Source organism: Palaemon carinicauda, chromosome 19 (assembly GCF_036898095.1).
Source record: "Palaemon carinicauda isolate YSFRI2023 chromosome 19, ASM3689809v2, whole genome shotgun sequence".
Taxonomy (NCBI): domain Eukaryota; kingdom Metazoa; phylum Arthropoda; class Malacostraca; order Decapoda; family Palaemonidae; genus Palaemon; species Palaemon carinicauda.
In genome coordinates this window covers 84,436,455-84,448,529 of record NC_090743.1, presented here as the reverse complement: position 1 = coordinate 84,448,529, position 12,075 = coordinate 84,436,455, and the positions used below count along the sequence as shown (strand labels likewise).

At 44.8% G+C, this 12,075-nt stretch overlaps 1 protein-coding gene and 1 pseudogene across 2 annotated transcripts in view; both read left to right on the top strand.

The window, feature by feature from the left end:
- Positions 1–2,173: 2,173 nt before the first annotated feature.
- Positions 2,174–12,075, top strand: part of LOC137658703 (mitochondrial glutathione transporter SLC25A40-like) — a 74,320-nt gene continuing 64,418 nt past the window's right edge. The window contains exon 1 of one of the 2 annotated variants that reach the window (XM_068393699.1): positions 2,174–2,357. In XM_068393699.1, coding sequence (XP_068249800.1) covers positions 2,288–2,357 — 70 coding nt within the window. In that variant the 5' untranslated portion in view covers positions 2,174–2,287. The remainder of the gene's footprint in view (positions 2,358–12,075) is intronic. The other variant, XM_068393700.1, reaches the window with a different exon arrangement.
- On the top strand, positions 10,095–10,213 carry LOC137659393 (5S ribosomal RNA; annotated as a pseudogene).

Here is a 12,075-nt window from a genome sequence, read left to right as displayed (position 1 = left end):
CTCCTTTGGGCTGAGGCTTGTCTGTGTGTATATTTCAAGTTAATAGGAATTCATGAGAGCAAAGCTGTTTAAAAAAAAAAAAGAAATGTGAGGTATATACAGGTTACTTGATGGGTAAAACTCAACTCACTTCACAATATATATATATATATATATATATATATATATATATATATATATATATATATATATATATATATATATATATATATATATATCACAGTGTATGAGTATAACAAGTACAAAGTTAATGTTAGTGGAGTCCTATCAAATGAATTTCCAGTGAAGAGTGGAGTATTCCAAGGGAATGTGGTGTCACCTATGTTATTAACCCTCCTCATGGATCTGTAATGCATAGAACAGTTGTAGATGGTGAAGGATTGGACTGGTAACAGGAAATTAGCTGACCTAGAGTATGCTGATGACGCTGTTCTTATTGGCAGAACACCACAGTATTTGCAATGCTTGCTTCCCAGAATGCAGGAGGTTAGGCTCAAGATAAATAGAAGAAAGACAGAGATGAGAACAGAATGAGCAATGGAAGATTAATATCATTGGAAGGAGAAAGGATTAATGAGGTACAATCATTTAAATACGCAGGGACTATGATCTTTAATACAGGGTCTTTAGAATTGGAGTTAAATGAAAGATTAAAAAAAGCAAATCAGACAAGGGCTAGGTTAAATAAAATTGGGAAAACAAATAGCCTGAAATTACAAAAAAAAAAAAAAAAAAAAAAAAAAAATCAGGCTATATATCAGTTTAGTGAGATCAGTGTTACTATATGGACATGAGTCGTGGTATGACAATGAAACAATATCCAACAGATTTTGTAGATTTGAGAGCAAAGCCCTCGAAGAATATTGGGAGATAAATGACAGGGCAGAATTAAAAATGAAACTATATGAGAGATTACTCGAGTGCCATATGTGAATGAGATAATGATGAGGGGTAGATGGAGATGGTTTGGGCATGCTCTCAGCACTCCCCCGAGAGAGATCAGTTCACCAGACTTTCAACTGGGCTCCTCAAGGCACTAGAAGAGTTGGAAGACCCCGACCTAATTGCCTGAGGACTATGAAGCGTAAAGTGTGAAACGACGAATGAAGAAGTATTGATTTAAAAGCTCAAGACAGAGACGACTGGTGAAATCTAACTGAGGCCCTTTGCGTCAATATGCATGATAGGAGACGATATATATATATATATATATATATATATATATATATATATATATATATATATATATATATATATATATATATATATATATATATATATATATATACATATATATATATATATATATATATATATATATATATATATATATATATATATATATATATATATAATGCGTAGTCATATCCGGAAGTCTTACAATACTTGGATTTGTATATATATGAGACGGGAAATCAACTGAAATGTATTTGTATCCATGAACCACCACTTGCAACGTAGTTTAATGATTGTCTTTCAAAAGTATTCTGTACCAACATTAGTATCACAAAACTATAATTGTATGGTTTTATAAATGTCTGAAAATGTTAACCGATATATAAAAGAGGCTGCCTTGTGAAATAAGGTATTAGTATTGGGAAATTTTACACATAAATAAAGCGAACGTGCTGAATGTCACGCATTACTTTGCTCTTGCATGATCGAAGTGTTATATAACATATCGGAAACTAGGCATGTTGAATCTGATTATAAACAGGGGCCAAAAATAAAGGCTCAATATTTCGTGTTTTACTGCATTAATTTGTTGTTAGGAACACATTCTTAATTAAAGTATTTTCTTATTATTATCTAATAAAATTCGTTATAGACTTGATCAGTGCCCTCTTATATTATGTTGGTGTTGTTCGACAGTCTGAGCACCGTTGTTATACAATCAAGGGCTCCTCTGGGAATTTCTTCTGAAGCTTATGAACATACTATATTCATTTATTTAAAATATACACCTTAAGCTGAAAGCTAGAAGTTTAGAGCTTCATTTCAATAAACAACAAAACAGCACAAACGCAGTAAATTACCACCATTAAGTGATAACGTTAAACAAACCTTAATAATGTATGAAATCAAATGAAACCATTAATTTATTGAATACAATATAGATTTATATAAATATATTAGTTCTCGGTAGCCTTCAACGATCCAATTTTAGGCTTGTAGTGCTCTTCCCGTCCCCGTTCATGATTGTAAACAAAGTGCCCCGTAATGTGTGACATAATGGGTCTTTTACTGTATTTTGTGGTTTAGGGTCATACGTTAACCGTTCGCAGTGATGACTGACTTGAAATTTAATCAGCAATTGCTGTCGTCATGTACTGGAGCTGTCATTACCTCAATATTTAGTAAGTACCTTCAGTATTGTGTTAGTGGAACATCGCCATGACTTTCTAGTAACTATTTTTCTTGCCGGGCAAATCTGCCTCGTTACTTTTAGCATTAGTATTTGCTAAGCTACAATCCTGATGGAGAAAATAGGATGCTATAAGCCCAAGGGCCTCAACATTGAAAATAGCCCTGTGAGGGAAGGAAATAAACTACGAGAAGCTTAAGAAAATTATAACACTAAAATAAATATTTCATATATGAATTATTAAGAATTTAAAAATAGCAAGAGGAAGAGAAGTAAGGTATAATGTTGTTTCCGAGTGTACCCTCAAGCAAGAGAACTCGAACCCAGGACACTGGACGACCATGATATAGAGGCTGTGGCATTGCCCAAGACTAGTGAACAATGGTTTGATTTTGGAGTGTTCTCCTCCCAGAGGATCTGCTTACCATAGCTAAAGAGTCTCTTCTACCCTTACCAAGAGGAAAGTAGCTACTGAATTATAATTTCCCATATTCACGTTACCCTTATTGTATAATGAGGTACTTCTTCTGTTGGGCTATATAAGTCCTTTATACAGTACTGAGGGTTTTGGGTTTAACATGACATTCTTTTACTTGTAAATAAGTGCTGAGTTTTGCTCCTCTGATCCACATGTAAATATGTCACCCGTAGTTACACTGTACACACTACCCGTAACAATAACGTACATAGTATATCGTGAATATAATATGTAGGCTAGACTGTCTGAACTTATATGACTTTATCTACATGAGGGATCATGTACATAACCTGTTATAAGCACAATATTGTGTGTACAGTGTGTATTAAACACAAAGTTATACATATGAGAGGTCGAGCGCATGATGTCGTTAGTATAGGTATTCCTACCTAACCTAACATTGCCTATGACTTCATTTCCATGTGAGGCTTTGACTGATGGCATCCTTGAGATACCAAGATGTACCTAAAGTAGAGCACTTTTATTGGAAAAAAATACACATTGTAAGTACAGTATATTTTGATTGGAGTTCTCTTTTATCGATAAAATTTTGAGTAACCTATCTCAATCACATGATTAGGGCCCGGAAATTAGTGATCTAGCTAACATTTATTTGTTGAAATAGTAGGACACTAATTGTACTAATTTAGTGAATACAGTAATTTACATAATTTATAGAATGTACCCAGTCCTGCTGTATATTATATGCAAAATAGATATCCAAACTATAATTTGAGCGCTTGTCATAAAATATCTTGATTATACTTCCACTGTTTAGGTTTTTGAAGAAAGGAAGTGTTACAAATAAGTAGGTTAGGACTTTGATGGACTGGTTGCCAATTTGATGAAAGTAGTGTTTTGCAATTGATAAAAAATAGAGAAATTTGAGGGATGGCTGCCAGTGTATTAGCTTTTCAGAAATTTGATACCATATGTATGCCATGCAATTTGAGAATTCATACTAGATTGCTTTAATGCTGAGTATGCAAAGTAGTCATATTAGTTTGACTTTCTAAACAGATGTCTAATTTTTCTAATTATTTATTTCATTTCTCATTTTATCATTATCTATCAGGAAAAAATTAGCAAGTCCATTTTGTTTTTAACCAGGATTCCTGTGATTTAGTAAGATTTTCTACTTTATAGCTCCCAACTTTAACAGCTCTCCCCTTGTCAGCTCACCAGCATATTGAGGTTTGCTACCAGGATGTTAGTTGATCACACACAGGTGTCAGTGACCTGGTCTAGGTAATGACTTAAATTGTAACTCTCATAGATTAGGTTTTGTGGAAAATCAGGTACTAGAATTGGTGGAACTTCATAAGTTCAAACTTGAAGCATATGTCTTTATGTTGAACAGGCTGACATAAATCTTTTTATAATTTACATGTGAAAAATCTATTTGTTCCGTGACTGGAATACGAACCTACGCTATTTATTTAGGGGTATTATTTTCTGCGAAGTTGAAATGACGAGCCATTAAAATTCAGCGAGGATTAACTACCCATACCGTTAGTTAGCGGGGTTGGGGGTGGTAACTTGCTACTGCTCCCGCTCATAAACCAGTGATTTAGCTCACTTTACTTTTGGCTCGGATGGAGACCGGTTGTAACCGCTCTTCCTCCTCGCCTATTTTGGACTGCCATTAATTTTTGTTTTTTAACTTATTTTTTATTATATATATATATATATATATATATATATATATATATATATATATATATATATATATATATATATATATATATATATATATATATATATATATATATATATATATATATATATATATATATATATATATATATATATATATATATATATATATATATATATATATATATATATATATATACAGTGTATATATATATTTATATATATATACAGTACAGTATACAGTATATATATATATATATATATATATATATATATATATATATATATATATATATATATATATATATATATATATATATATATATATATATATATATATATATATATATATATATATATATATATATATATATATATTTGGGCTCAAGCCATGTTGTCCTGATGGAAGGTTCCTAAGAGTAGCTTCCTAGGGATATTTGACTAAGTGATATTCCCAGAGAATTTACCTTGAGGTCTCCACAATTCTAACTCCTGGCGCGAATATCCTTAAATTTCTATCAAGGATATCGCATAATATCAGGGGATGTATTCTTGACATGCCACATAGCAATCTGCACCCCGAATAGCGTTTACGCTTCGAGGGGGAAAGTGGCAGAATTAGAAGGGGAGCCGTATCAAGGTTACCGTAGTTCCCATACTACTAATGAGTATCACAACAGTGCCATATCCAATATGGCGGACATTCCTAATTCTGTAGCGATTTCGCATGGTGGTGTTCCCTGTTGTTCTGACATTTTCGAACGATTTTCAAGGATTATCATGCAATCTCCAGCTTCTTTCGCCTCGGGAAAGTTGAGTATTGATTCTTTACAATGTGTTTGTTCCGTAACCGAAATACAAACCACGCTATTTACATTGGGTTTACCTTTTAGCGTAGCTGAAATGGCGAGCCATTAGAATTTAACGAGGGTGTATGAACCCCGCGCTATTTAGCGGGGGGGGGGGGGGGGGGGGGTTAGGGGAGTGGTAGCTAGCTACCCCTCCCCCCCCCCCCCCCCTCACACCGGTGAAGCTCACTTTCACTTTTGGCTCGGACTGGGACAGACGTCTCTGTCTTTGTCCTCCCTTGGCAGCCATTGTTTGTTTTGTCTTTACTTAATCACTTACTTTTCTTTTACTCAATATATATGCAAACATTTTTTCATGTTTGTATATATATTTGAGTATAGAAATCAGTAAGTTTCCTTTTCAGAGTTTTGTGCTTGTGTGTGTAGTGTACGATATCTCCGTGGAGCCCTCGGCAGTTTAGGCCACCACGGTGTAATTTGTTGGGTCGCGATCGAGTTTGACTTTGGTCTTTCTCTCTCTCTCTCTTGGGGTCGTTCACCCTTTTACTACGTTACTACTTCTTTTGTAGCTTCCTTCCCGTGTGGGGGGGTTGCTGCGCCGTACGTTTTGTCTCAATTAGTTTATGTATCTAATTGTATTTGTTAATTTTTCAGCTTTGTAGAACGATTCCTTTCGGGGTTTTCGTTCTTTCTTTAGTGTTCATTCATTTTTTAAATTACATAATTACATAGTTACATAATTATAATTGTTATAATTCTGTTTTGGTTACAGCTCTCCTTCTGTGAGTGTAAGTGGTTGTGAGGGCACGTGCCTGTTGTGTAATTCTTGTTTTCCTTTCCCTCGGGATTCCTCTTCGGAGCCTTCCCGGGGGAATGGATGTGTACTAATGATTTTTGTTTTATTTTTTTTACAGTTACCGATCTAGTTCTTTTCTGTAATATGGCAACGGTGTGAGCTGTCTTGTTGAGGCCTGGGGATTCGGCTGTTGTTGCCTCCCCTTTGGTTTTTCGTCAGGGGCGTGTCTCCTTCTACTGGAAGTACTCCCGTGACGATTGACAGCTCTCCAGTTCATTTTAGAACTCTCAGGAGGCTCGCCTCCTTGGGTGGGTTACTTTCCTTCCGAGGGAAGTTTTTCCTGTCCAGGCTTGAGTTTTTCCCCTTTTGGGGGGTTCTTCTCTTGCATTTTTTTCGTGCGACTATGCTCTTGGTGCTGAGCGGTCACACCTGCAGTTTCGCTCAAGGGGCTGGGCAACTGCAGGAGCCCCTCTTCGGAGGATGACTCCTTTTAGGTCACTGGCTGACCAGTCTCTTCTACGAAGTGTTTCTCTTTCGTTCACGAGAGAGTACACTCATAGAAACTCCTCTTCGGAGGATTCTTCGGCTGTTGTTGCTGTTGGCCTCCTTCGCCGTAAGGCTCACCGTCCGCCTCGTCGTAAGGGCCTCCCATCTCCCTTTAAGGGTGCTAAGAGGCGCCTTTTTGAATCTCCGTATGCAGCCTACAACTCCTTCTTCTTGATCTTCCGCTCCTGGTGCAGATGGACAGCAGTCTGACCTCGTCTTCCGACGGGCAACGGTCTTCCCGACGGACAACGGTCTTCCCGACGGACAACGGTCTCCCGACGGACATCAGTCTCCTGGCGGACAGAGAAAGGTCTTCCGACGGACATCAGTCTTCCGACGGACAACGATCCCTTCAGGGCAAAGGGTTGCCTCCCACGGGGGTTCTTCCCTTGCGTGTCAGGGGTCCCCTGCGCGCCCTTCTGCTGTGTTCTCTCCTGCTCAGTATTAGCGCACAGGCGCTCTCCTGCTCCTGCTCAGTGTTAGCGCACAGGCGCTCTCCTGCTCCTGCTCAGTGTTAGCGCATAGGCGCGCTCCTGCTCATCAGCGCTTTCCTGATCGCTAGCGCTCTCCTGTTCGCCAGCGCTCTCCTGTTCGTCAGCGCTCTCCTGTTCGTCAGCGCTCTAATGATGATCATCTCTGATGTTCCTGTTGGTTCCTGTTACGCGCCCTGTGCGCCCACGTTCGCCTCGCGATCTAGAACTTCGTCAGGTCTCGGTCAAGGACTCTTCTTCTACGCACAGGCTTCCACGCGTTGCCTTCTTCTCGCCAGCGATCACCAGCACGCCAGCGACCTTAGACGCGTCAACGTTCACCTGCTCGTCAGCGATCTCCTACTCGTCAACGATCGCCATCGATCTGCCACGCGTGTCAGTTCCCCTGAACACCATCAGTAGCGATCTAGCGCTTGCCTGCTGTGGACCACGATCTCCGGTAGCTGAGTCTTGCCGTAGATCTTCCTCCTGCTCGCCAGCGCTCACCTTTACTTCTGTCCTTCTGTGCGCCAGCTTTCTTCAATCGCCAGCGCACATCTGCGTGCCCTTCTTTGCCACGCACCAATGGGTGCCAACGGTTTTCTGACCGTCTAGGATCCCCTGATTAACAGCTTGCTTCAGCGGTCACCTTCCTGATGCACCTGCGCGCCTTCTGTTAGCACGATGCGCGCTAACCATCACTAGCCTCTCTTGCGTTGGCAATCGTCTACGCGCCCGCGCGATTCTTCACCTGCGCGCCAGCGTTTTGTTAACGCACTACCGCTCGCCAACGCGCCATCGCTTGCCGACGCGCCTTCACTCTCCTACGGGCTATCGCTCGCCAGAACGCGCCATCGCTCGTCAACGCGCCATCGCTCGTCAACGCGCCATCGCCCGCCTACGCGTCATCGGTCTCCCAACCGCCTGCGCTCACCCGCACGTCCACACGCCCACGTGTATGCACGCCTACGCTCATGCGCGACCGCGCACATGCTCTCCAATGTTCGCCCGCGCACGGACCGACGGTGTTCCGTCGCGCGGACCGAAGGTGTTCAGTCGCGCGGACCGACGGTGTTCCGTCGCGCGGACCGACGGTGTTCCGTCGCGCGGACCGACGGTGTTCCGTCGCGCGGACCGACGGTGTTCCGTCGCGCGGACCGACGGTGTTCCGTCGCGCGGATCGACGGTGTTTCTTCGCGCGAACGTCGGCTTAATTCTTGCAGTATCCATTGCTCCCCTATGGGTTATCGCTCGCCGACCACCAGCTCTCCCCCTTCCTACCACGCTCGCCCTCCTTCTGCGCTCCTTCGCTCACCTTCGTTTGCGTTCCTGCGTGCCCGCGCATGGGCGCTTCCCTGTTCGCCCACGCGCAAACCATTGATTTACCATCACGCGAGCGCCAGGGCGATTGCGACCGCGATTCCCATTGGGGTTTCGCAGCATGGCCAACCTGGCGAGTCTTCTGGAGCGTATTTCCAGAACACGGCCTCACCCCGTAAACGCAGAGCATGGCACATGCAAGAATAGGAAGAATCTTCAGGGAGGTCTGAGCAACATTCTTCTTTTCAGAACCTGGGTTAGCCCTTCCCCGTCATTCCCTGGAAGGGTTTTTTGGCGGGGGGCTTTCCGTTCGAGATTTCTCCATCGGCCAAGGGGTGACTGGTTTACCACTTCCTCTTCTCCATCTCGTGAAAGGGGCTTGCCAGGTCCTTTCCCTCCTCGGTTGCGACCCGAGGTTTTGTTCAAGGAAGCTACAGGAAGGTCATGGGTACTTTCCTCCTCTCGGGCTCAAGCACCTTGGCGTTTCGTCGTCAAGTATCGAACTTGCGGGCAAGCTCGATGTTGGACCATTTGGACGCAACGACCGAGGGCTTCCTTTCGGGTGTCTCATCCGTGGATGTCGACAACCTCAGACACCCTTCCATCCTTGAGAAGAGTTTGTTTGTGCCCAAGGACAGAGACATAGACAGCGGCTGTGTGGAGGAAGTCAACTTCCGTTTTCATTCCTCCAGGGCGCTTTCTTCCAGACCCTGCTGGGCTCCAGCGCCTCTTTCTTTCAGCCACATCGGCCTAAGTTATCGGTCCGGCTACGACAATTGAGACAAGGTGTCCAATAGCAGTTCCCTCCTGTCAGGAACAGGTGGCACGGGAGGCTCTCCCGGGGGGGCATAGTCCTAGAGGGAGCGACAGAGTTCACGAACTCTAGGATTGGCATCCCCCCCCTTGCAGGTTTCACGCTGGGAGGATGCCTAAGGTTACTCATCCGAATGACAGCTACCCAATGCCCATTCCTGCACGATCTCTGTGATCAGCCAAGGATATCGCGCCTGCCGTCTCTGTCAGCGAATTCAGTGTCTCTGAACCTCTATGCCATAGGGTCTGCAAGAGTTTGCCCGTTTGGGCAGAATGATCCATGCCTTAGGAGAAGGTCCTCCATAGGATCGTCGACGGCTTCACCCCCGGTTTCTTCAGTCGATCCTTTCTTGTAAGGAAGTATCTGAGACGGGAGTTCCGTAGTCGACCTCTCAGCCCTGATCAAGTTTGTCGAACAAACTTCGTCCAGCGTGGAACAGCAGAAGCGATCAGACTGGTAACGAGGCGACAGGACTCCTTAGGCCCTGGATCGGAAGGACGGGTACTTTCAGTTTCCATTCCATCCATCTTCCAGGAAGCTCGTGGAATTCAGCCTAGACTACAGGTATTCCTGCTTAAGATGCAGTGTGGCGATCCCGCCGTGGCATCGCAGTTTTTTTCCCCAGAGAACTCTCCCTGCTTTCCTCATGGCCGCTCAGGTGCAGGCTTCCGCCTCCTTCGCCTTTTGGAGGTCTGGTCAACTCCGGTAGGCTCGGGTTCGACCTTCTTCAGCGCCGGGACAAGCTTCCGGATGCTTACCATGAGTGGGGGTTCATGGTATTTTGCTAGGAGCCTTCTCTTCTTCTGCCTCAACATCTGGAGTATCCAGCTATGATATTGAGTCAACGGCCTTACCATGTTGGAAACCCCGCTTCTCGTCCGTCCAGCGAGGTTAAGCAACGTCGGTTCTGGTCGGTACTTGGATGGGTGACCGCCTGGGGACGCCAGATTCTGTTGCCACCTCCTCCGAGCCTTCCCTTCAGTTGACTGTGGCAAGGCTGAGGAGAGTCGCAGTACCTGTTCTCAGTCAAGCAGAGCTTTCAGCCCTACCTTGGAACGTTTCCTAGTTCTCTTTTCCTCATTGACCCGTCTAAAGTTCCGAACGGTCTCCTCAGGATAAGTTCCCTGTGGGGCGGCCCAAGTTCCGGTGGTTTCAAAGCAACGATTAACTGGACTTTCTGGCCCCTATAGGACCAGTGGAACGATTAGACCTGCAATGGGTGTTGACCTATGGAACCTCTTGATGGGAGTGGATATTCTCGTCCTTTTCCCACATTTTTGATGCTGTTCTCGGACTCGTCAAAGAAAAGGGGGGGGGGGGGGGGCATGTTCCGGTCCAGGCCTATGGTCAGGACCTGAAGGATACCTCTCCATCATTCAGGCAGGCTTAGGGGCCGTATTCTGGCCCCTCTACAGATCCTACAGCTCATGCCGGGTCGCTCCGTGCGCGTCGACTTCAGGGTTGTGGCGTGTTCTAACCAGCAGGGGACGCATTTTCACACCTTCGCATCTTGCAGTAGAGATAGAGATGATTTGAGATACTCTCAATACCACCATCGGCTCTCTCATTCCGGGCAGAGGAATGTTCTCTCCGACTATCCGAGCAGAGCCTCGTAGAGAGAGTGTACCTGGGGGTCTTTGGCCTTGAGTAACCAGCAAGTCCTGGTCTGGGGGACCTGATCGCGACACCTTGGAACTTCAAGTTTCCGCTGTTCTTCCCCCCAGTCTCAGACCCGAGACTCTGGCAAGATGCATTCCGGTGATGGTGGGACAACATCGACGCCTGCGTCTTCCCTCCTTTATTGTCTGTTGAGAATGGGTCTCAACAAGACCAGGTTGTCTGTCAACCTTTCAATGGCCCTGAGAGCTCCACTGGGACTTTGCGCAGAACGGTTTCCGGACCCTCTGCTTCCCCTGACGGAACTCCCGGGAGAGCTTCTCCCACGGCACAGGCTACTCAAACAACCACACTGCAACATCTTTCACGAGCCGGGGCGTCGCTTCGGCTTCATGCCTGGAGATACTACGCCTCCTCCTCAAGAAGAGACAACCCGCTACAGTCGCGGGACGGAGGTCGCGTCATCTGCGATAGTCATCTGCAGGGGTCTTCCAGGCGAAGTGGAGAGTCTTCGGTGGTTGGTGTCGTGGGAGATATACCTCTCCCCTTGAGGCCTCTTCTCCAGCAATAACGATCTTATTGCCTTTCAGCGGGAGGAAACTCCTTTCCGCTCTCGGCAATGAAGCCTGTCGCTCAGCCTTTCCCTGACCTTCAGGCTTAAATGAATAACTTTTTCCTTCCCGCTGGACCTTTCCTCGCTCATGCGAAGCTGCGAACGTCCCTGCCCTAGTCGGAGTGAGACCTCCAACTTGGAGCATGGCTCGGACTTTTTAGTCCTTTAAGAGATCTTCTCAAGACCCTTTACGTCAGGCCTCTGATGGTATTCCGTCTTGGGGCTCCTGCTCACTCTGGCCGCGGCCAGTGTGTAAGCAATCTTCTTGGTCTCGTACGACTCTGCCCTTTCTAAGGTTCGCTCCTGAGTTGTTGGCTAGACTCAGAATCTTGGGGTCCCGGCCCTTCGGTCCAGTTCCTTCAAGATTTTGAGTCACCATTCTGTATCTGATGTCCCAAAACCTTCTCCTTCTTGCCAGTAAAGGAATCGAGAGGTTAGCTTCGGGAACAGCTGCAGTTTGTCCTCAGTTGCAGCCGGTTTGGGAGCACAAGAAGGACACGGGGGAGAGTCACCAGTATACCTCTTCAGCTCGGACTCAAGGACATTCATCTCGACCTGACTCCAGACCCTCCCCCGTCACGTCGCCCTACA